Source organism: Lotus japonicus, chromosome 3, assembly GCF_012489685.1.
Source record: "Lotus japonicus ecotype B-129 chromosome 3, LjGifu_v1.2".
Lineage (NCBI taxonomy): Eukaryota > Viridiplantae > Streptophyta > Magnoliopsida > Fabales > Fabaceae > Lotus > Lotus japonicus.
In genome coordinates, this window is record NC_080043.1 from 3790460 (window position 1) to 3815543 (window position 25084).

The 25084-nt window shown below is 35.9% G+C and overlaps 5 protein-coding genes across 6 annotated transcripts; 1 reads left to right on the forward strand and 4 right to left on the reverse strand.

Moving 5' to 3' along the window:
- On the forward strand, window positions 1-4441 carry LOC130748532 (F-box/kelch-repeat protein At3g23880-like). Its single transcript, XM_057601760.1, has 2 exons — window positions 1-1319; window positions 4071-4441. Exon 1 carries the CDS (start codon window positions 73-75, stop codon window positions 1315-1317), a length of 1245 nt encoding a protein of 414 aa, XP_057457743.1. The 5' UTR covers window positions 1-72; the 3' UTR covers window positions 1318-1319; window positions 4071-4441.
- Window positions 4442-5908: 1467 nt separating this feature from the next.
- Window positions 5909-9550, reverse strand: LOC130748688 (F-box/kelch-repeat protein At3g23880-like). The gene is made up of 2 exons (XM_057601928.1): window positions 8250-9550; window positions 5909-6548 (listed from the first exon to the last, which is right to left on the reverse strand). The coding sequence occupies exon 1, from the start codon at window positions 9498-9500 to the stop codon at window positions 8256-8258; it is 1245 nt and encodes a 414-aa protein (XP_057457911.1). The 5' UTR covers window positions 9501-9550; the 3' UTR covers window positions 5909-6548; window positions 8250-8255.
- A 2486-nt stretch (window positions 9551-12036) lies between these two features.
- Window positions 12037-13359, reverse strand: LOC130742670 (F-box/kelch-repeat protein At3g23880-like). Its single transcript, XM_057594773.1, has one exon. The coding sequence runs from the start codon at window positions 13357-13359 to the stop codon at window positions 12037-12039; it is 1323 nt and encodes a 440-aa protein (XP_057450756.1).
- A 1227-nt stretch (window positions 13360-14586) lies between these two features.
- On the reverse strand, window positions 14587-19753 carry LOC130744487 (uncharacterized). 2 transcript variants are annotated; one of them, XM_057596666.1, is made up of 6 exons: window positions 19608-19753; window positions 19038-19132; window positions 17873-18134; window positions 17585-17781; window positions 16448-16635; window positions 14587-15158 (listed from the first exon to the last, which is right to left on the reverse strand). In XM_057596666.1, exons 2-6 carry the CDS (start codon window positions 19130-19132, stop codon window positions 14872-14874), a joined length of 1029 nt encoding a protein of 342 aa, XP_057452649.1. In that variant the 5' UTR covers window positions 19608-19753; the 3' UTR covers window positions 14587-14871. The 2 variants fall into 2 exon arrangements, with proteins under 2 accessions (XP_057452649.1, XP_057452651.1); XM_057596668.1 differs by having other exon boundaries at window positions 19438-19627.
- Window positions 19754-22003: 2250 nt separating this feature from the next.
- LOC130744488 (transcription factor JUNGBRUNNEN 1) lies at window positions 22004-24266 on the reverse strand. Its single transcript, XM_057596669.1, has 3 exons — window positions 23966-24266; window positions 23203-23513; window positions 22004-22522 (listed from the first exon to the last, which is right to left on the reverse strand). The coding sequence occupies exons 1-3, from the start codon at window positions 24168-24170 to the stop codon at window positions 22109-22111; spliced, it is 930 nt and encodes a 309-aa protein (XP_057452652.1). The 5' UTR covers window positions 24171-24266; the 3' UTR covers window positions 22004-22108.
- Window positions 24267-25084: the final 818 nt, after the last annotated feature.

The window sequence follows — 25084 nt, forward strand, 5'->3', positions numbered from 1 at the left end:
ATTAGGGTTAAAATTTCAGCTTTCTCTTTCACAAATCACAAAACTATCACTGTCACTGTGGTCTCCATCTCCATGAACACACCTCGTTCGAAGAAGTTGCCGCCGCGCACGCATCTCCCCGACGAGCTGACTGCGGAGGTCCTATCATGGCTTCCGGTGAAATCCCTGATGCGACTGAGTTCCGTCTGCAAATCCTGGAACAAACTCATCACCTCCGATCAAACCTTCATCAAATCACACCTTGACCGATCGGCATTGCGCAACCCCCAACTCTTGTTAGAATGTGAAGACTCAAACCACCACCCCCACCGTGGTTTCTGTGTCACACAAGTGTCAGGTTTAGCTGGTGCTGACCCATGGATCTCGCTTGCCCATAACCCTCGCCACCGATTGAGGGAATATTTTGACAGCTACGACGTCGTCGGTTCTTGCAATGGGTTGATATGCTTGGAAGTTTTTCCTTATCGCGCTAGCGTTGGACATGGATGGGTACATATCTGGAACCCAGCCACAGGGTTAATGTCTGAAAGATTAGTGTCGTTTTGCTATGGAAGAAGATATTTCAGGTACAAGATGAACTTCTGTTATGATAATTCAACCAACACTTACAAGGTGGTGTACTTTAGAATTGATAAAACAGATAGAGCTTCACATGTCCAAATCTTCACCTTGGGTGGTGGTTCTAATGGTTGGAGAGACATTCAAAATTTCCCACTGCTTCCATTTAGCTATGATGATTCGGGTGTAAATGATGGGGCGCATTTGAGTGGCACTATTAACTGGATGGCATCTCGTCGTGATGAATCCGCGCCTCATTATAATCCAGAGACTATTACTGTTGAACAACTTGTCATCCTTTCACTTGATCTTGGGACCGAGACGTACACCCTCTTGTTGCCGCCTAAGGGTTTAGATCAAGTGCCTTGTGTTCTGCCAAGGGTTTGGGTTTTCATGGACTGTCTGTGTTTTTCTCATGACTCAAACAAAACTCATTTTGTTATATGGCAGATGAACAAGTTTGGGGATGCAGAGTCTTGGGTTCAAATTTTGAAAATTAGTTATCAGGATATTCCAATGCGTCGCCTTTCACCATTCACTCATCATAAAGAGTGTTTCCTTCATCCATTAAGTTATGCCTATCGATTATTTTACAATGGTGATACACTGGTATTGGCGGTTGGTCGTCAAGCAATACTCTATAACAGGAGCTCCAACACATTTGAGCAACCTACAACTACAAATAGAGAATTTTGTCGGTACAAATTTTCTTGGTACTTAGCCTTGGATTATGTTGAAAGCTTGGTTTCGCTGTATTAAGAGTAAGTTCTTGAAGAACAATTACTTGGGAATCATGTTTTTTTTTTAAAAATTGTTAGCTATTTATCATTGACTTGTGATTATTATTATTTAAGATGACTTAGTTAGACTTTATTGTTATGATTATCTATTTGCCTTTGTTACTGGTTGGAAAACCTCTGGAAGATGAATATTGGGTTGGTCTTCGGAACATTTTAAGCAGAACAAGAAAAGGTCCTGCACAAAAACATGGGAAAAGTGAAAGAACAAAAGAGATAGGTATGGTAAAAAACAGCTTTATACATAGAAGAGGAAATAAATAAAAAATCGTCAAACTTATGTTTACTTCATTTACTCCAAAATTTTGTTTTAGATATTAATACATTGAATAAACTAAGTGATCCTCCTTATCTTTGTATACTATAAGCTTAAAGATGATTTTGCAAAATTAATATATATGGGATATTCTTTTTGATCTGATTTTGTTACATCTGTTCCAGCACATACGCACTAATTTTGGTAGCAAGAAATGGGGGGAGTGTATTCTATTTCTATAATTGATAATGATACTGCTATTGAATCTATTTTTAATAACACAACCCTTGTGTCACCTTTGGTAAAGGGTTCTGTTCATGATATCCTGGTTGAAATCAATTTCTTTCTATGCTTACAGAGGGAGAGGGGTATTATGGTTGCTGTTTGGAGCATTATGCATTCAATTCTTGCCCTTTTTTTTGTGTTTTGCTGTTTTGTTCTGTAATCGAATGAAGTTGTTTTAATAATAGATCTGCAACCCAACTTTAACATGTAGTGAGTGAATTATTGATGGAACATAGTGGGATGATAGGAAGAAAGTGAGAAAGGGACTAATTTTGTAGAGGCATTCTTGGCTCTCTTCTCTTGAGGTCTATCTTTTATGTTACTTCAGAAATATTTGTAGCAACCTATTGTTTCATTACTATAATGTTGTGCAACTCTACTTATGCTTGTGTAATGGTAGGTAAATGACTAAAAATCTTTATAAGCAATTTAAGTGCACTTTTTGGTTGACCATTTGGGTACATTAGAAGAAGTAATGCTGTAGTTGCACAAGATCCACTTGATAATCTTTATGGTTGTGTCCCCAACTCTTTTGTTGGTTTATTTGTCATAACGTGTCATATTTTACCTATCCATGGTGTTAGGGTTAACATCAAGTTAGCACCAGAGGAGATCATTAGGGCATACCTTGCACCTGCTTTATAGTTTATAATTGAGTTTAAATATTACATGAGAAAATTGTTCACTTTTTTTTTTTGTATTTTTACTGCCATATGACCACTGCTTTCAAAGACATGCAAGAGGGCCTGGCTAAGTTTTTGTTTTCTAATCTTTGGTCATGAGTAATAAAGAAGGGTGAGATTGTACGTTTTTAACCTCTAGGTTATGTTACAAGTTTCAGCTACAACTTATGGTAGCATCTTCATATTATCTATTGAAAGTTAGAAATATCAGTCTGTTTCTAGATCTTCATAATACATTTCTATTATAGTTTTCCCATTTAAGTCAACTTTTATTGTGGCGAGGACATTCATTTGTTATATTGGTATTAAAGGTTCATGTACTTATTTTATTTCCATATTCAGGAGACAGTCCAGTAAAATAATTACATAATTTATGGCTTCCTCAAGGCAGGGTTAAATGTTTCAACCTGTGTTTGGAAACAAGTTAGAAGTACAATAAAAGGATTTCAAGCTAACATAAGCATCAAGTTTCTTCTACTTCTCTCAAAATCCGTTTAAAAAGTACCTTCACTTTTTAGAAAACGGACTTCCAAACATAGCCTTGGTATAGCTAACATACCTAGAGCATGTGCAGTATTCTTCATTCCCTGAACTTCTGGCATCTGGGGATTCATTGATCCTTCATGCTGCTGCTGCCATTGTTGAGCCAGCCCAGATGTGTCACAGAATGTGAACTATATCCCATTAGCAGCCGTCAATTTCTGCCACATTTTGTTTGAAATTTTTTCCTAGAGTTGCCCATTTCATCTTATATGCATTTGGGAGTTCAGACCGTGTGGTAATTGGATTATCAATGTACCATTCGCAGCCATTCTTGATTTTTTCAATTATCAATTTTCTAGTTCTTGTTCATGTATTTTGATTTCTCATAGCAATCTTAGATAATAACTTCGATTTTTGGCCTTCTCATGTACTAGATAGCACCTATTAATATATGCATTTGTGTTGATGTTAGTTGTTAAGTTTTTAGATAGGGAAACTAAAACACCAGTGCGCACGTTTTAGGACTGCAGTGAGGGTGCAAAAATTACCGTAAGCCTCTCAGAAAGAAATTGGAGATATAGGTTATATGATATGCTAGATGGTAAAATAATTAGCTAGTTATTTTTAATGCTAGATGACCCCTATAAATTTATGCACGAAGAAAAGGTGAAAGCTATGTTGTCTGGTGTAGTTTCCACATCCATTCACGGACAAAGGAAGTTTATCCTCTGTTGTTAACTTGATATATAGTGATATAGGTTGGGAAGATTAATGTGGAATAGTTAGCCGGGAGAAATCTAAATTTTTATTTTATGTTGTGTTTTTAGCCGTTTTTATATAATTTTCCTTTAATTTGTTGAACTTTAATGTTTATTTTGCGTAGAAGGCAAACCTGCTGGTGTGTTATGATATTATTATTTACATGAAAGTAGCTATCTTGTTCGTATGTGGATATTAACCTGCCCTGTTTTGAACGACATCAGAGCTTGACTTAATCGTGATTGGCAGGTTGTGCTTGATGGTATCAGTAGAGATGCGAATGCTCCGGCAGATGCCTTGGCGCGAGCAGGTGCTTCTTTTTCCCTAGCTTGTGTGCGGAGCTTGGAGAGGCCTTTGGTAGAACTGGAACCTTTACTGCTTTGGGATTCTCGGTTCCCTATTTAGTGTTGTTTTTTCTTGTAATTTTCCGTAGTAGCAAAAAATAAAGTATGTGGATATTAACTTGGAGTTGGTTTCTGAGGTTGGCAGCCTGTGTTAAGTTGAAGAATTCATCCTAATAAAACTTGTCCTGAACTAAAACTAGCGAGAAATCTGATCTTAACAATCGGATTATTTTATCTATATTTTGTCCGCCCAAGAGAGCATTCTTTTTTGATCAAGAGCTGAGGATTTATTTTATCTAGGGAACTTCTGCTGTTAGGTTCTTTGGTAGTAAGATGGATAAGAGGTGAATGATTAGGGATCATTATATGAAAGTTCTGTCAAATGCATTGATTTTGCAATTTTCGAAGGCGTTTTCTTTTGAAAAGATTGGAATTTTTAGTTTTTTAAGTTTTGGATACTATTTAAGCTTGATATATATATATATATATATTGTTTAATTTCTTAGAAAAGAGAAGGTGAGGATTGGTATGATGGTTCAAGGGGTTGAAGAAGGTGATGTTGCCAGGTTGCTACATTCGACCAAAGTATGAAGGGATGGAAGAGATGAAGATTATGGAAGGGTTGAGGGTGATAGTTTGAGCTGTTATAGATATAGTGTGATTTCATAACTTTATGGTAGTGGAGTTTGATAATTCAATCATTTACATTTTTGAGAGCATAATCATGATTTAGTTCATTCCATATTACTTGATCGATTACGTTCATGTTCAACAGCAATTAGATTCCATCTTAATGTGATATCTAGTTAACATAAATTTTGGCCCCCCTTTTGGAAAATTTATTACATTTTGCAGACCGAAGGAATAAATTTGATTTTGTTGCACATTTTGCAGTGGTATCCTTCTTTTAATTTCAATATATGTTTCACATTTGAGTTAAAGTATCTATTAAATTGGTCTGAACTGCCCGATACACCAGGGAGACTCGTTGGCAAGGGCGAGTTGATGCGACTGAAGTGCGTATGGGAGCAGTGGAAAACAGAGTGCACGAGCTCATTCAATCGATGACGGGTTTGCAACGGATTGTGGAGATGGAGAAGCAGAACAGACAGAAAATAGGCCAATATAGTGGAATCATTAGGCCAATAAAAGTAAGATTTTTTACAAATTGAAGTAGGCTGAAAAGAAAAAGGAAAATAGGAATCTGGAAAGGATCTTTTGGCTGTTGAAGAGAATGGTCTGGACTGGAATGTCATATTTATGATTCCCCCCAAAATATAAATACAAAACACAAAATCTAAAATGAAACTATCAAAGTAGACTCTCAAAGAGAGCTAATTGTGTGTTAAAGCTTGATCATCAAAGTGTGTCAGGTAAGTAGAAAAGGAAACAACTTGGCCTTCTTAACCGGAATAGAGGTTTGAAATTGAAACTCATCATCATCCCTGATGAAACTCCACCAAATGTAAGTTAGAGGAATAGTGGTGGCATGCCAAAAAGCATGTGCATCCAGAATATGGAGGGATTTTTTTTAAGAAGCATTGCAAGACGACCGGGAGCAACAACCAGCCATAGCTGATACCATCGTATATTCGTATTCCTTGCTACATAATCTATTGTAAAAAAAGAAAAAAAAATAACATTACAAAGTTCTGCAGGTAACATCTTTCCTTCCCCTTCTTTCCCTTAGGAGAGCCACATAAAGTGACTGTATGAAATGACTGTCTCAGTAGAAGTATAGAGTGAATGAATAATTGTGTAAAGCCTCTATTTCAAAATAACAACAAAGAACAATAACAAGCGTTGTTGAATTATGGAATCACGCTGGCTCATACACATGTATCACATGATTCAAAACCAAATGTGATTCATCACATCATCTGAATCACTTACTTAATGTACTGTATCAATTGTGCAATTCTAACAAGTAACAACTAAGACGGTATCTTTTCAAATCAAATCCAATCCACAGACTTCTACAAAGCAGATCTTACTGCTGCCACTTAAGCATACTCATGAATGGGTTCAAAGAAAGATGATAAAATTCTTGTCAATAACCTTGCAATGGAAAGCAGAAACTACAGAAGTGAATGGCATAGAAAACTAACAGAGCTCAAAGCAGTTTTTTCTGGAAGAGAGAACATGGATCTTACATTCAAGTCAGCCTCAGCAATAATATAAAGATTACATGACCGGACATACGGTAATCTAGTTTATAGAAATTGATGTCCATGACATGGGTGATCACAAAAGCAATCAATGGAGCAGAAACCATAACTCTGGTAGCCTAACATTGAACGATCGTAAGATGGATAAAATGAGGGAGTATCCAACAGGAACCACAGCAGATGAGTAGTCAAGCTTCTCTGCTACATCAACATCTCTGCAGTACAACAAGACACATAGAAAAAAGGAAAAGTATAAGCTTCAAGAGATTTATTTTTTAAGATATACCGCTACCAAACACTTCCTATTCAGTTAGAAAGCATATCAGCTTTCAATTTAAGCTTTAAGTTTCAACTTCAGCATTCAAGACCATGGTCACAGAGCTTCTTATTACAAAGGCAATTACCACAAGGGTCTCAAATGCACTTCAGGTGAAATGGGTAACACTGAGGGAAATTGTTTTCATACAAAATGTGGCAGAAATTGATGGCTGCAAATGGGATATTATTGTTCCCATATTGTATGACATCTGGCTCTAAAATGGCAGCAGCGAAATGAAAGATCAATGAAGCCCGACACTGGAAGTTTTGGAAACGACAAAAGTTAGAAATATAAAGGACATACGGTAAGTGCGCGTGTGCATTGTCCACGTTTCAAGCCCAATGAGCTCTTGCGTGAAGGACAGGTTAGAAATATAATATAAAACAATTCATGTGTCCTTTACTCAACAACTCAAACTTTTAGGATAATTGGTTTATGAAAAATAACATGTCATGAAAGTTAAGTCAATTCAGTAGAGTGGTTGCATGGCACTTGGCAGTAAAAAATACTAAAAGAAGTAATTCACCCGTGAATTATTTGAACTTAATTATGAAGCAGGTGCATGGTGTGCCCTAATTACAGATAGGTAAAATGTAACACTTCATGACAAGTAAAAAAATAAAGGAAGGGAGGGAGGATCTAGCCATAGATTATCAAGTGAATCTTGTGCAACCAGAACAATATTTCTAATGTACCCAAATGGTCCACCAAAAACTGCACTTAAGTTGCCTGTTGAGATTTTGTTGCTTACATAGCAATACACAAACACAAGTAGAGTTGCATAACAGAATACTAATTAAACAATATGTTGCTAACTTGCTACAAATGTTTCTGAAGGAAACTAAAAGATAGACCTCAAGAGAGCCACGAATGTCTACCAAATAAGCACTGCAACAATAATAAGCCCCTTTCTCACTTTCTTCCTATCATCCCACTATGTACCATAAAAAATCAACAATACACTACATATAAAGATCTATCATTAAAAAAGACATTAATTTGAGTGGAGAATGAAACAGCAAAACATGAAAGAAAAAATTAACAAATCAATGCATAATGCTCAAAATGCAACCCAACCTCTCTATAAACAGAGAAAGAAATTGATTTCAACTAGGATTCCATGAATAGAAAGCATGAACCCTAGGTGACACGAGGGCTGTGTTACTAAAAATCGATTATATACCAATATCATAATAAAGTGCAGAAATAGTAAACACACCCCCAATTATTGCCACCTAAATCAGTTGGATGTGCTTGAACAGGTAAACAAAATCAGATCAAGAAGAACATCCAATATATATAAATTTTGCAATGTCATCTTTACGCTTGATAGTATACAAAGATAACTGAGTTCCAAACATGGTAATATGATCATCAATTTATTCCATGCATTAACATCTGTAAAGAATATTCAAGACAGAATGAATTTCCTTATTGGTGAATCATCTTTTAGGGTAACTACCTCAGAAAAATAACATTCATTTTCCAGCTTATAAAAAACACAAAATAAAAACAAATTCATCCTCCAACAAAAAATAGTATAACTAAACAATCTATTATAAATTACAAGGATTTTAAAAAACATGATTTACCATACATTTAGTCAAGCAACAGTTGTAGAAGATCCAACTCTCAATGGTGAAACCAAGCTTTCAACATACTCGGAGGCAAGGAACCAAAGTATTTTTTCTGTTGTAGTAGTTGTAAGTGCAGTTCGCTGTACTGTATTAGCTGTCTTACTATATAGTATTGCTTGATCATCATCATCATCATCTCCAGAACTGGCCAATATGAACGTATCACCATTGTAAAGGTACAATGGAACTAATTGATAGTGAGTATAGGGGGTTTCATCAAGGGGCTCCCTTTGAAGATCCTGATAACTAATTTTGAGTAATTGAACCCAAGATTCTGCATCCCCAAACTTCTTCATCTGCCATATAACAAAATGGGTTTTCTTCAAGTCATGAGAAAAGCACAGACAGTCCATCAAAACCCCAATACTTGGCAGCACACAAGGCACTTCATCAAAACCCTTAGGCAGTGACAAGAGGGTGCACGTCTCCGTCCCAAGACCAAGCGAAAGAATCGCAAGTTGTTCAACAGTAATAGTCTCTCGATTATAACAACTAGCGGATTCATTACGAGATGTGATCCAGTTAAGAGTGCCACTCAAATGCACCCAAAACTTTAGACCTATACAATTTAAGTGTAAAGGAAGCAGGGGAAAATTTTGAATGTCTCTCCAAACATTATCACCCAAGATGTAAATCCTGATGCTCACATTGTTTGATAAATGGGTGGTAACAAACTTAACAACCTTGTAAGAATTTGTTGAATGATCATAACCAAAGTTATACTTTATAAAACTATTGTTATCAACACGACAAGACCCTAATTTTTCAGACATTAACCTCGTCGCCGGGTTCCAGAAACAGATCCATTCCTCTCGTCCTAACCCAGAGTATGCAGAATCACAACAACCGTTCAAGCACACCAACCCATTGTAAGAACCAACGACGGTGTAGATATCATCTCGTTTCGGAGTGACATCGGGGAGTGAGATGATCGATGGATTCTCAACCAAACGAGATCCGGAAAAGTGTGTGACGCAGAAACTGCGGGTGAAGATAGAGTCATTCCACTCTAACAAGAGGTGGGGTTTGTGCAGTGCCGATCTGTGAAGGTGCAATTTGATGAAGGTGTGATCGGAGATGATGAGAGTGTTCCAGGACTTGCACACGCACCTGAGTCGCATGAGATGTTTCACCGGAAGCCATGATAGGACCTCCGCAATCAGGTCGTCGGGGAGTTGCGGCCGCGGCGGCGGCGGCGGCGGCGATGACATATCTTTCTATCCAAAAAGGTTTTCAAGTTTATGTGGCTTTCACTTGTTGATGTGGCATTTTATTATAATGAGTTGTATTTTTCTTCTTTTATATTACCTTTATTTTAAAACATTAATATTTTTTTTTGTTACAAAAATGGTAGAACAGAGAGAAAGCACCTCCAGACTACTGGGCAGGGCGCCAGTGGTATGCTGGGGAGGTCAGCAGAGGCGCCGAGGGATCTCCCCGAGGAGGGTTGCCCACCAACTGGGATTTTACTGACACCAAGGGGATTCGAACCCTCGACCTTTGGGAGGTGAGAGCTATACTCGGAACCTGAAGCCAGTTGTGTCAACTCATGTTGGCTTAAAACATTAATATTGAATATATGACATATGAAGGATAGAAAAATGTGTGGGCATGATCGAGGAGCGGCGCAGCTAGGCATATTCATCTCGTTAGTTTGAATTTCTCTTCGAGCTTTCATGTTAATGCAGTTTTGATTACGAACATTTCTTTCTTACTTTAAGAACAGTGGGAACTCGTGAAGCTTTGGACTTTCTTCTAGTTCAAGAGTTGAAGACCCTATCTTGTTATGGAAGAGTCTTTGCTTGCCATGGATGGTATAGGGATTAGTTTTGCTAGGTTGTAGGTGCTTATAGTAGGGTTTTACTAGATCTAGGGGATTCGAACCCTCAACCTATGAGGATGAGAGAATTAAACCCGGAACTTGTGATCAGTCGTGTCAACCCAAGTTGGTGTGCTTGTGGTTTTTTGTTTGCTTGTTGTCTTTCTTTTCTTTGATGTTTTGTATAAAAAAAAACTTTTCATTCCATGCCCTTCCATCCAATTTAGGGGTATGAAAATTGATGGTAAGTAATGAAATGTGATAGAATGGACACCATCATATTCCATCCTCATTAAACAAAACAATGGAGCGTAAAAACACTCTCTTTCATTTTATCCCATTACATCTCATCCCATCAATCCAACCATGGCCTATGCAAAGCGAGCGACCTATGCCACGACCACGAACGGAGCAAGCCCAATATCGTTATACAACAAACTATAGACTATGACTCATTTACAACTTCACTTCATTTTCAGTTAACTTTCTATCTATTTCTCTTATTTTTCAATCATCACCAATCACATTTCTTACTTTTCCTCTCTTTTCTTCACTCAATTTTCGCTTTATTAAAAGTGTGAGTGAAACTTCACTACTGTACATAATACTCTTTTTTACAAGGCACAAATACAAATAGAGTGTCCACCTTGATCAGACATTGTTACATGCATGTTTATTTTGGAGTTGGAGTTAACGTAAACGTGATTTCACATATCTCAAGACATTAACGAAGACATTAAAATCTATCATATTAAGTTTAACGTAAATTGAAGAAGCATGATTTTGACATGTTAACTTAAATGTGGATTCACGTTGAGTTCAACAAAAATTCAGACGCATACGTGAATCACGTGATAGAGCTTCAATCCAACTACTCATACTCTTTTGGGTTCAAAAGTCCCTAGAGAACTACATGCCCTAATGATCTTTTATCCTATCTTAGAGTTGATCCTAGCATCATAGATAGGCCAAATGTAACACTTCATCACAAATAAACCAATAAAGGAATGGAGGGGGATCTAGCCGTAGATAATCAAGTTGATCTTGTCTACAACAATATTTCTAATGTACCTTAATGATCAAGAAAAAAACTGCACTTAAATTGCTTATAAAGATCCAAGTCTTTTACCTATCCATTACACAAACACAAGTAGAGTTGTATAACAGAACAGTTATTAAACAATGTGGTGCTGCAAATGTTTATGAAGGAACCTAAAAGATACACAAGAGAACCATGAATGTTGCTACATAATAAGCACTACTACTACACTAAGCCCCTTTCTCACTTTCTTCCTATCATCCCAGTATATGCCATCAACAATACACTACAAATTGAAGTTGTGGTTGCAGATCTATCGCTCAAAAAAGGCGTTAGTTTGAGTGCAGAATGAGAAAAACACGCAAAATAAAAAGAATGAAAAAATGCATAATGCTGGCAACCATACCCCTCTATAAACATAGACAGAAATTGATTTCAATCAGGATACCATGAATCAAAGCCTGCACCATAGGTGACGCGAGGCCTGTGCTGTTAAATATAGATTCTATACCAATGTCATTATCAGGTATAGAAATAGTAAACACTCCCCCAATTCTTGCAACCTAAATCAGTGTGGATGTGCTTGAACAAATGTAAACAAAATCAGATCAAGAAGAACATACAACGTGTATAAATTTTGCAAAATCACCTTTACGCTTGATAGTATACAAAGATAACTGAGTTCCAAACATCGTAATAGGATCATCAGTTTACTCCATGCATTATCATAAATAAAGAATATTCAAGACAGAATAGATTTCCTTCTAGATTCATCTTCCAAATTCATCCAATTCAGAGGTTGTCCAAGCAATAACAATGTCAATAGAAAATCATTCAACAAAAAGTAATCCTAATCATCTTAAAAAATAATTACACGGCAACACGTGATTTAACATAAATTCAGCTTAGCAACCTTTGTAGAAGATCTGACCCTCAATGGTGAAACCAAGCTTTCAACATAATAAAAGGAAGAGAACCCAAGTATATATTTACTTTCAGTTTCAAGTGCAGTTCGCTCTGCTGTATTAGCTCTCTTATCATACAGTATTGCTTCATTACCATCATACCTATCACTATAACTGGCCAATATGAGTGTATCACCATCGTGAAGGCACAGTGGAAATAATTGATAGTGACAATAAAACATACTATGAAGAGGCTCCCTTTGAAGATCCTGATATCTAACTTTTAGTAACTGAGTCCAAGACTTTGCATCCCCAAACTTCTTCATTTGCCATATAACAAAATGGGTTCCCTCCAAGTCATGAGAAAAACACAGGCAGTTCATCAAAACCCCAACACTCGGCACAACACTCGGTACTTCATCTAAACCCTTAGGCGGCGACAAGAGGGTGTACGTCTCCGTCCTAAGATCAAGTGAAAGGATCCCAAGTTGTTCAACAGTAATAGTCACTGGATTATAATAAGGCGCGGATTTATCACGAGATGTCATCCAGTTAATAGTGCCACTCAAATGCACCCCATCATTTACACCCCAATCATCATAGCTAAATGGAAGCAGTGGGAAATTTTGAATGTCTCTCCAACCATTCCAACCATTACAACCATCCAAGGTGAAGACGCTAACTAGTGAAGCTCTTCGGATTTTTTCAATTTCAAAGAACACCACCTTATAAGTATCGGTTGAATTATCATAACCGAAGCTCAGCTTGACGTCGAAGTTCTTGGTCTTAACACAAAAACATCCTAATTTTTCAGACATTAACCTAGTGGCAGGGTTCCAGAAACTGAGCCATCCCTGTTGAAAGATAGAGTCTACAGAATAACCATGCAAGCAGATCAACCCATTGCAGCAACCGACGACATGGTAGCGGTCACCTTTCTTCAATCGGTAGCGAGGGTTATGGGCAAGTGAGATCCATGGATTCTCAACTAAACTTAAACTAGATCCAGATAAGTGTGTGACACAGAATTCGCGGTGGTCGTGGTGAGAGTTTTCCCGCTGCAACAAGAGATGGGGTTTGCCGTGCAGTGCCGATCTGTGAAGGTGCAATTTGATGAAGGTTTGATCGGAGATGATGAGTGAGTTCCAGGATTTGCAGACACACTTGAGTCGCGTGAGGGATTTCACCGGAAGCCATGATAGGACCTCCGCAATGAGATCATTATGGAGTTGCGTGCGCGGCAAGTTATCTGGATGAGGGGTGTTCATGGAGAGCACAGTGACAGTGTTGTTGGAGTTGGGCAACATAGATAGTGTGGAATGTCAAAAAAGATCAAATTGAACCCTAATAAATTTATACAGCAGTTTGATTTTGCCTGTTAAAAATTGCGTTGCAAAATTTATTATAATTATGAAAAAAAAAGTGAGGGATTGTAATGTATCTTATGAAAATATATATATTTGAAATCTATATGATAAAGCATCAAAGGTAATATACATTTTATATATATATATATATATATATATATAGTGATATAGTGGAAGAAAATCATAATGGTGTGTTAGGGACATAGTGTAGACTTAGTGATTCAATGTGAACTAGGATAAATTCAGGTGAGATCATTCTTAACCCTTATCTCATTTAAATTTAGGGTTTTAATAATTGTTTTGATTATCAAGATTTACCAACAACGAATTAGATTGTTTAATTGTTACATAATCTCTATTTTATTGTTGGTAATTTCGTTGTATTAATTTGTAGTCTTAGCACAAGGTCTCTTTTGGGTGCATAAGGAGTGCGACCTCGGAACAAATTTAAGCGATTACCATTTCTCTGGTAACAGATTACCCTAGGCCGGTAAGAAATTATTGATAGTTGTTGGAAAATTGGTCACATAATTCACTTCCCTCTTAGGTGTTTGGGTCTAAGTGTTTACAAAAGAGGTCATCTCCTATATCTTGGTCTTCATGGAGATTCCTCCATAACAACTCGGTTCTATCACTTATAATAGCATGGTATTCACCAGCTATAAATAAAGGGTCACCGTGCACAAATCAGGAAGTTACACTTTCTACGAACCACTCACTACTCATTCATTTACTGACTTAAGCGTCAGAATCCTTTTTACCGGTGACCCCCAGCTGTCTAACCATTGGAGCAAGGATCACATCCAGTCTTGCCATCGTCCATACACGCCTCATCAAAGGATTTCTCACTTAGACTTGTGCGTGAAGTTTCTTTCACCATCAAGTAGATCAGGTCGAATCAATACATTAGATTTATACATGACCCACATAATTCATACAAATTTAAAAATTTCAGGGGCCATGCCCTGCCAAGTGCCAACCCCATCTAGATAATGGAATGGGACATTGGGACATATTAGACACTTAACAACTTTTGCTTTGAACTTTTCCTGTTTTCGCCACCTAAGTCGAGCCAAACTTTTAAACCCAACTAAATTTGGTTACTAGATTGGTTTTTCAGACTCAAGTGTCAAAACTACAATTATGCAAGGGAAGTAACACCTTGAATTTGAAATAATAGTGAAATCATTAGGGCCATAAAAGTAAGATTTTGTACAAATTGGCGTAAAGAAAAGGGAAAACATGAATGAGATTCTTGAAACGATCTGTTGGCCTATTGAAGAGAATGTCTAGTTCATGATTCCCCCAAAATATAAATACAAAACTCAGCATCAAAATCTAAAATGATTACATAGAAATAAACATTGGCAAAAGTAGACTATCAAAGAGAGCTAAGTTGTGTGTGAAAGCGATCATCCAAGTGTGTCCCTATCAAGTAAGTAGAAAAGGAAATTACTTGGCCTTCTTAACCCGAATGGAGGTTCGAAACTCAGCATCATCCCTAATGAAACTCCACCAAATGTAAGTTAGAGGAATAGTGGTGGCATGCCAAAGAGCATGTGCATCCAAAAGTCCTTCATATGGAGGGAAATCATATATTTCTAGAAGCATTGCAAGGCCACCAGCAATAACAACCAGCCATAGCTTCCATCGTGAAGGATGGCCACTAAGACCAGCCCAAACTGCCCAAATGACAAGTTGCACCACAGCCATCACTACACAAACTATCATATTCCATCCTGCACAGTTCAATTGAGAACGCCATCAAAATAGTCACAAAAGGAGAAAAATGAAAAGGGGTTAATCAGACATAGTGATGATAGCTAAACATAAAACTTCTCTCTCTCAAGTGCACATAAAGGTCTCACATTAGGAGCACATAAACCATAACTTCAATTTTGCTAAAGAGAAGCTAAGGTATCAAATTCCTATGAAAATTGTAAACTATCTTTCTAACTTTTTAAATCATGAGCAGTAAATTGTATCAAATTGTAAAATTCAGAGACAATTAAAAATAACTTCGAAATATATCATATAAATGATTCATAGTGTTTAATGTCATAATTTTAAACCAGGAATTGACAAAACAGCTTAATCATAAGTATCACAAACAAAATTATAATCATGCCATAATTGAGTCATCTATCAACATATATAAAAGCTGAAATGAAAAACCCACAACACACAAGCAATGAAGTGAACGCGTGTTTCATAGTGTGCTCCTTCTAAATGGTAGTTCTTTCCATGTATAATGCGGACATTGAATGATATACAAAACAGTGCAATGTTCTGCAGGTAACATCTTTCCTTCCCCTTCTTCTTTTCCTTACGAGCCACATAAAGGGGCCGTATGAAGTCTTTGTCTCAGAAGTCAGAAAAAGTATAGACTATAGAGTGAATGAATAATTGTGTAAAGCTTCTGTTTCAAACTAACAACAACAAGAAGAAGAAGAATTGTTGAATCATGTGTTCGTGATGGTGATACTAAATCACATTGTTCATACATGCATTGCATAATTAAAATCATATGTGATACATCACATGATATGAGTAAGTTACTTAATGTCTAAAAACTATGACGGTAGCTACTCAAATCAAATCCAATCTACAGACTTCTCCAAAGCAGATCTTATTGCAGCAAGCACAAAGAGTGGGTTGAAAGAAAAATGATAAAAATCTTGTCGATAATTTTGCTAGAGGAATGCTATCAACTATTTTTTAAACACACTACATGTGATTGTTTTGTGTTTTTCAAAAATGAAAACGTTTTAAAGAGTGAGGCAAATATGTTCACTTTTTAAAAAATAAACCAATAACATGAAGTGTGTTGGAGAGTGTGTTTTAGAAAGTCTTTTGCTAGACCTCCTCATCTTGCAATGAAAAGAAGAAACTACAGAAGTGAATGACATAGATAATTAACAGATGGCTCAAAGTAAGTTTTTCATAAAAAGAGAAATAAAGAAGACATGGATCCTACATTCAGCTCTTGGTCTCAGCAGTAATATAAAGGCAACAAGACAGGACATACCATAATCTAGTTTATAGAAGTTGATGTACATAACATGGGTGATCACAAAAGCAATCAATGGAGCAGAAACCATAACTCTGGTAGCCTCATCCCTAACATTGAAGGATCGTAAGATGGCTAAAATGAGGGAGTATCCAAGAAGAATCACAGCAGAAGAGTAGTCTAGTGTCTCTGTTAGATCCACATCTCTGCAGTACAACAGAACATATAGAAAAAAATTAGGATGTACACGAAACTTTTAAGAGACTTATATATATTGCTATACTCAGCAGCTAATGAAACATGTTTCTTTTCTTTACACAGTTCAGGTGTGACATTAAAACTAGAGTGAGTCAATTTCATGAAAACAATAGAGGACAAGAATAATTCAGAACACTATCATCATTAGCTTTAACTAAACCAATTATATATATTTTGGATTACTAAATATTATTTTTAAGTAAGGTTATTAATTTTCAAAAAAAAACAGCAATTCATAAATTTTGAAGAGTCTTAGAAAGGGGGAGTATTAGAAATGTCTACTAAGGGCTTGTTTGTTCTCTTTTCAGTTTTCTGAATTTAAAAACTATTTTCACTATTCAGAAACAATTTTTAAAACCAGTTTTTCAGAAGAAGAGAAGAATAGAACAGTTTGAATGAGATATTTTATAAAGTTGAAAGACCTTTGATTTGAAAACTGAAAACAACAATAGAAAACATCTGAGATATTTTGAGTTTTGAGTTTGGAAAACTGAAAATAAGAATGGATTTTAAGAACTGTTTTCGAAAACAATTTATATCAAACAAGTTATGTTTTTTCACTTTTCAAAAACTAAACTTTTTTACAAAATAGTAATCAAACAAACCCTAAAAAAACAGCTTCCTAATTATTATCTCATATGTATACATTGTGATTCAATTTAAGTCACATCATTGTGATTCAATTTAAGAACTAAGAAGTATCACTTCAATAACAAGCAACCAAAGACAGCTTGATTGACAGTGACACTACCTAAAATCAAATCATTCTTTAAGGTCAAAACTCATATAGCAAGGTATTCATTCTTAGAAATATCAAAGTCAAAATGACTTCACTAACAACACTAAGATATTTAGAATCAGTACAAAATGCTGAAAATATCTGCATATGTAACTTACCTACTATGGAAAACAGCGCTCCAGAACCAGGAGTTGAGTGATAGGAGCCCATATATATGCCACAAACCAGCATACTCATAATATGCCTCCTTTCCATCTTTTAGAGGTAATTTATAGTACAAAAGAATGAAAAAGGAGACCCAACCATGAAAATGCATTGCAAGATTGAGAGCTGAGAAAGCCACGGAAGCAGCCTCCTACATAAAAGGATATACAGGCAAGTTCTTAAAACAAGAGGTTTTTAAGGACAATGAAAACATAAGGTGCACAGCTTCTTCATTAACAAACCTGCATCCCATAAATACGCGCGAATGGCCATTTACCATGATACTTGACAGGAACAAGGTTAAGTAACTTTCTTTCTTTCTCTCTATCAAGCATACAGTGGTATCGGCAGTCATTTTGACAATCCCATTTTTTCCATTGCAAATAGAGTGGTTCTTGCATGTACCATGGACGATCAAAATGTTCTCCATCTGATGGAAATTTACAGTGTGGAAAGCAACTTTGTGCAACACATCCAGTTTCCTGACATTGTCTTATACAATCCCTGATATCCATAACAAAACAAGAAGTGAAAATAGAGTTCAGAGAAATCCAACAAAAATAAGGAACTTAAATCATAAAGGGTGTCGTAACTTATAGAATTTGAATGCAATGATGATTTCCTCGATGCTATAATAAGGGAAATTAAAAAATGGTTGCATCAAAATATTAGATTTTGATAGAACCAAATGGCATGAACTGAACCATGTGGTCAACCCCACCCCACCTAGAAACAAGGTCTGGTTGTTACTGTTCATGTTGTTATAGACCATTTAACCTTTTAATATCAAATATTTAAAGTATTCGGGTAGCTACAAGCAATCAGCAGCCAGCGCTAAAAAACATAAAAGCTCAAAAAACTTAGAAAAGTTTAAACATGACAATATACAACCTAAAGAAACTAAAGCAAATCTACATCTATGCAACCAGCATGGAATGCATCTTAGTTCCCTTTACAGTATTCAGCTTTAACCGGTCATGAATTCAGCAAAGGCCATAAGCTAAAGACCGAAATATCCAAGTCAAAACATAAAAACCTGAATATATAACTTGGTCCTTCGAAAGTGGCAACCTGTGTACTGTTGCCTTGTTCCCTGGAAGTATCTATTACACAAAGTAGTCCCTCATTATGTCAAGTTCTCAAATCTATGTTTAGGTGTTCACAAATTCTTCTAATATAAGGTGTAACAGCCACAGAATGGCGGATGCGGCACATTAACTAGAGGTGTAATATTAAATGCCAGATCAAAGCAACACTTTATCAAATTACATATTATCTCTAAATACCTCGATGTGCATTTCTGTTTACCAAACCAACCCTAACTATAAGCAAGATAATAATAATAATAAGATTAGGATGAACAACTTCCAAAAGGAAATAATAAAGGGAAAGATTGTAGCTAAGTACCTATAACGCGGATCAACATCACCAGCACTTGCATCTATCACCTCCACAGACCATGAAAGCACCAAAAGGAAAGCAAATACATAGCCACCTATCATCTGATTTCATTACATTTAACACACAAAAGTCACATCAACATCAGCAAAAATATGCAAATCCTACCAATGGTACAGGAACATCATCAAGCCAAAAAGCTCAAACAATTTCCATTACAAGTTAATAACAAGTGATTGCTAAAAAAAGAATAACAAAATTTTTCACCAATCTAAGATGTAGATAAATGAAATCTTCAGCAATATGATCAAAACATGATTACCAAAGTGGATTTTGGGTATCTAAGAATAGTAATGAGAAAGAAAAAAGAAAACCCAAATCTCAAAACTCGTAAAAATTGAATCTTTACCGTTGTGATAGATCGGAAGCTAGAAAAAGAAAAGGTTTTCAATTCATATATATATCAAGCAAACCCATTATTCCATATGCAGAAAATTTGCAGATACAAGTGATAATTGCAGTTGATTCTACTCCATTTAGAGGTTGGGAGGAGGGGAAAAAATCGATTTTTTTTTTTACCTTTTGTTGTGCCTAATAGTTCGAGCTCGACAAGGTAATGGTGCAAGATGTCAAGTTTTCTCTTCTTTTCTTTTTCTTTCCGAATCGAGAGTCGTCAAGTTGTAATTCCCTAACAAAAGTGTTTTGTTCACGTGTTCCACTTAGATATTTGCGAGAGACAAGAAGAAAAGAAAGAAAATTGAGAAAATGGTGGATTTAATATGATTGAAAAAGAAGATAGATGAGGTGAAAATGAGATAGATGATGATAAAATGAGATATGAACATATTATAACTCATTTCATAAAGGCTTTGGGAATTAATTTTAGTGTCACCCCTAGTGGTTTTCTCGCCACCCAATTTTACCTCACTCACTTATAAGTGCGGTACACAAAATTAAAGTGCATAAATGGATGACAAGGTGATGACATTAAATTCAATTCTCAAAGACTTTTGATTTATTCGTATTCTTATTTCTCTTTCATTTGATTTTCACTCGCATTTTGTTCTCATCTCTTTTTTTTTTTCTTCTATCACATGGCCTAGTATATCTCTTATTTCTTCTTTTATCTCTTGGTGGAACTAGGATTGAAGTGTGAACATAAGTTTTTACTTTCGCAAAAGTTGTCCTCAACGTTCATCTTCTAGCACCGTGGTGAGCCACTCTTGGATTCGTAGGTTCCTAGCATAAATAAAACATAATTTCATATCAGACAAGAATGGAAGGATGGTGGATGAAAGCATGATAGTTGAAAGTAAGTTGTACAAAAATACACTAACCCCCACCGAAACATTATCAAGCTCTCTATGACTCGAAGGTATTAGAAGGAGATGTGAGATTCGGAGAAACCATTCAAGGCTCTCAAATATGAACTCTCCCATAATCGCAGCTTGAACCCTTCAGTCAATTATTTAGAGGATGAATGTGGCCTAACTCTCATTTGTCTCATTAGCTGTAAGTGGCCATGTGCCTTTAATAACCTGAGGCGCATGAGGTATTCCTTGCAAGTGCCCAAACTATCTGAGCATCATTAGGTCGTACCTTGAGTATTGAGCGATGTTCTGGAATGGATGATGGGCTCTACGATCAGCATATAGTTTTCCAAGTGATGGTGGTCGGAGCCATGTCATCTAGATCAAGTCGCCTTCTATATACCAATCCAACACTCGAAAAGAAAATCCACCAAACCGACCTAGGCTTCTCCTTTGTGTACTTTGGGTTAGGTTAACACCTCTGTAGAAGTGAATTGTGGGATATGCTTATAGATCCAGTCCTGTAATATGAACACGCACATGTATAAGACAAAAAGGTATTATTATAGCAATTAAGTAGTGAATTTCAAATGAGAATCAAACCTGCAATAGAGTCATGTAACCCGTCATATGCTCAGTACCCTTCAAGCAGTCATCACCAAGCTAGTCAAGAAAAAGTGCAAGGGCAATTGTGCCCCATGCCTATGTCCCAACACTCTCCAAATCCTCGAATAGTGAAAGGCGACGTCTATGTACGACTGCCGCCTCTTGTCAACAAATTAAAAATGGTGTAGCCCAAAAGGTGGAGAAGAAAGACTATGACTGCAACTTCAAATCTCCTAGCTACAATCGCTGATGTGTATTATTCTCGTAAATGTGTATTAGACATGCATCCCTTAGTTTGGTTCATCTCTAGGAAAGGCTCAACAATAGAGACATCAAACAAATTGACACTTGGTTGCATTGGAAGTGTGAAAACCACCACAATAATAGAGATATGCAGCTGAGATGACACATCATCTAAGGTGAGCTGAGATGACACATCATCTAAGGTGAGTGTCATCTCCTCAAATGGAAGGTGGAAGGATTGCGTCTTCCTATGCAACCTCTCTACGAAGGCAATCATCAAACCCTTATCAACCATATGTGGTGTGAGCATGACCATTAGGGGTGAAAATATGTTAGATTAGACTTTTCAAATTTTTAATTAAATTTATGTTGATTATGCAATTGGATTTTTTGCAATGGGTTGAAGCATCTCATGTGATTCTTATCAATTCATTTGACTTAAAATAATAATTCATAGATGTCAAATAAGTAGGTTCAAAATCCACAACATTATTGATTAGCCAGTCTCTAACACAAATCTCCTCTCTCTCATATATGTATATACATATATTATGTACTCCCTCCGGTCCTATTTATAAGCATGAAAGAGAAGAAAAATCTTGGTCCTTTTTATAAGAACCAAATGAAAGTTTGAGCTATATTAATTATTTTTTTCCAATGATGCCCTTATTAATTCTAACTTGTAAAATGTGTCTCATTAATTATTCTCTCTCTTTCTCACTTTCCAACATTAATAACAAAGGGTAATTTTGGAAGTTTATTTTGATTCAAGACATATTTAATGCATTTTACCTAGTTTAACTACATTTCTTAAACTATGTGAATTTTTTTTTTGTTGCTTATAAATAGGACCGGAGAGAGTATGATATATTATTCCTATTCCATTCTAACAACTAATCAAGAAACAACACATACGGTTATTTACATCATAGGCGAATCAGCAGCAAACTTCACAACCGATCCAAGCTCGTCCCAATTCTCAAACGTGAAGAAGTCATTGGCCGCAGGGCTGTTCCAGAAGTCTGAAGACGGTGCCGATAATCGAGGTGGTTGTGCCGCCGGAGAGTTCAGCAGACCTACATGAACCTGATGATGATGCCTTTGATCACTGCTTGTGTTGTTGTTAATCACATGCCTATGATCATTAGCATAATGACCAAAGTTTGTACCAAAGTTTATGTATGCTTCTTGATTAGTGTAATCACACTCCAAACTTCTCATTTTGGTGATCTTGTCAGTGGATGCACGCTTAGCTGCTAACTGTCTCAAATCGGGTGTGTACTGCTTTCTGTGTGACATACTTCTCTTGAAAATTCGACACAATGTCCAAATTTCCTGCACATACAGCAAAAGAATTAAGATATGCTCACAATTACAACAAGGAAGAAATGAATACAAGAGAGAAATGTGATGTAATAGAAAAAGTTGAGAAATTATAATCTACATCATAAACATATTCCAAACACTTAATTAAAAATAATTTTTATTGGTTAAATATGCAAGAGAGCAACAATCACGAGACATGGAAAAAGTTTTTCTATATTCTGAACAACACGCCCCTCGCATAAAAGTCCAATTTAAGCATAAACAATGCATATATGTACATTAAAATTTTAAAAATCATGAAACAACTCTATATTCAAAAAGTTTATGTTCTTAGGTTACTAGCGTTGATTGATCTATTCCGTTTTTTTTTACATTATCGACACCTGACAGCCACAAACCGCCCTGACCACTACAAACACAAATAATTTTTGTTAGGTTATAACACATAAATGACTTTATATATATTTCTAACAATCTACAATTGCACTTAATTATATTAATGTGGTTCTAGAAGTGTTTCTTTGATTATATCGTGACAACATTAGTCATGCAATTTTTCACGGTTTAATTTAAGGATAACAAAACCTTTAGTATCAAGCTATATGCATCTTTTAAAATAAAAATAAAAATAAAAATAAAAATCAAGCTATATGCATATGAGAAGTTTTAGATCAAGATTAGTTTCATACAGCTTCTTGGGCAACAGCAGCATTGCTGTTATGGGGGTTGGTGTGATCAGCATTGGAGGGAAGGCGAAACTCGTGCATCATCCAGTCAGTTTTGGTGCCTTTGCCTGCGCTGCCGCGGTAGTAAACCAGTGTTTTCTTGAGTCCTATGCAGTCATTGCCTTCTCCTCCGAGTGAGTACACTGGCTTGTCTATCCCTGTTGCTTTCCAGAACCCAGAGCCAGTGACTCTGTTGGGCCTTATGCTGTTCCTATACTTCCTCCCTCTTTTGCAAAAGAAGTACCACTCCTTCTCTCCACCACTACTACTTGCTTCTGCATATGTACAAACAAATTATATGATGAACTATTTTTAAAACCGGTCAATCTATAACGTATATATATATATATATATATATATATATATATATGTGTGTGTGTGTTTACTTATTGTAATATTTAAATTAAATATGTTATTAATAATATAATCAGTCTTAAAAACTGGTGCAGCCATGAAACTGTTTAAATTTGGTTGGATCCAATTTTTCAATCAATAATAAACAAAACATGTATATAAAGGTAAGCATATGCCAGAATATTACCCTTTGTTAATTGAACTATGTGCTTGTGTTTAAAAATGATAATTTGTGTGTGTTGATAGTTTCTTGATGATGTTAGGTAAAATTCATAAAAGTCCAATTATTAGTTCTTCATTTTTTGATCTCTCAAGAAACTAACTACAAGATTTGAAGGTAAAGAAAGAGAGGAACAATTTGTAGCAAACATACTTGGAAGATCCCATGGATCATATTTGTAGATATCAATCTGTTTGATGAGTTCGAGAGTAATGGGTTTGTTGTCAAGCTTCCGGCGAAGATAGAAACCTAGAAGTTCTTCATCTGTGGGGTGGAAACGGAACCCGGGAAGTGGAACTTCTTCATCCTCCATATATTCATCACAATCAATATCCTTCTTGAAATTATCTAAAACCATATTGTTATCTAGCTAGCTCCTCCTTGATTCTATCTCTCTTTTCTCTTTTAGTACTGTTTGTTTTTCTCTAAGAAGTTATTAAGAAGATAGCTAGTGTTGGGACAATTTCAACAAGTGAAGAAACCTCCTTTTATATATGTGAAGAGAATCATTAATTGGATGGGGTTTTTCAGCCAAGTCAAGTCATGAGGTTTGACTTATCCCTCTCATAAATTTTTCTGACGACTCCTTCTCTATTGTTTTGTTTTATATATGTCTATCTATTCTTTTTTAGTAATAACATATATTGGAAGGTGGAATTATTCCATACAACTACTTTTCTCAATTTCCTTCTGGAATAATATTAACTAATTAATATACTTTCTCCAATATATATGGGTTGTGTCATAAATGTGACCAGTCCCCATGTTCAAAACAAAAGGCTGGCAACAATTAAAATTACAAGTTTCTTGATATACATGAATTCAACAATCAGAACCGGATATACATATAAGCTTATTAGCTATATAACCAAGCACCTTTGCAAAACGAGAATCAATCCTTATTGGTTAAACCAATTCTAAGAGCATCTCCAATGGAGAGTTGCTAGTTGGGTTGCTTAAACACTATTCTGGTGGACCCAGACTGCCACATAGGATTTAAGCAACTCATAAGCAACCTAGGCAAAATTCGCTCCAGTCACGGTTGCTTATTTTACTTTTAGTTGGGTCCCACTATACTCTATATATTTATAGTTTTTAATTACACATTAAAATTTAAATATTAATTTAATGTAATTAATTAATTAATCTTCTTATTAACTAATTTATTAATTAAATATTATTTTTTTTCTTTTTAAGGCCCAAATATTTAAAAACTATCCCACCATTTTTTTAACGGAACTAGCCCACAACTTAAATCAGCATTTTTTTTTG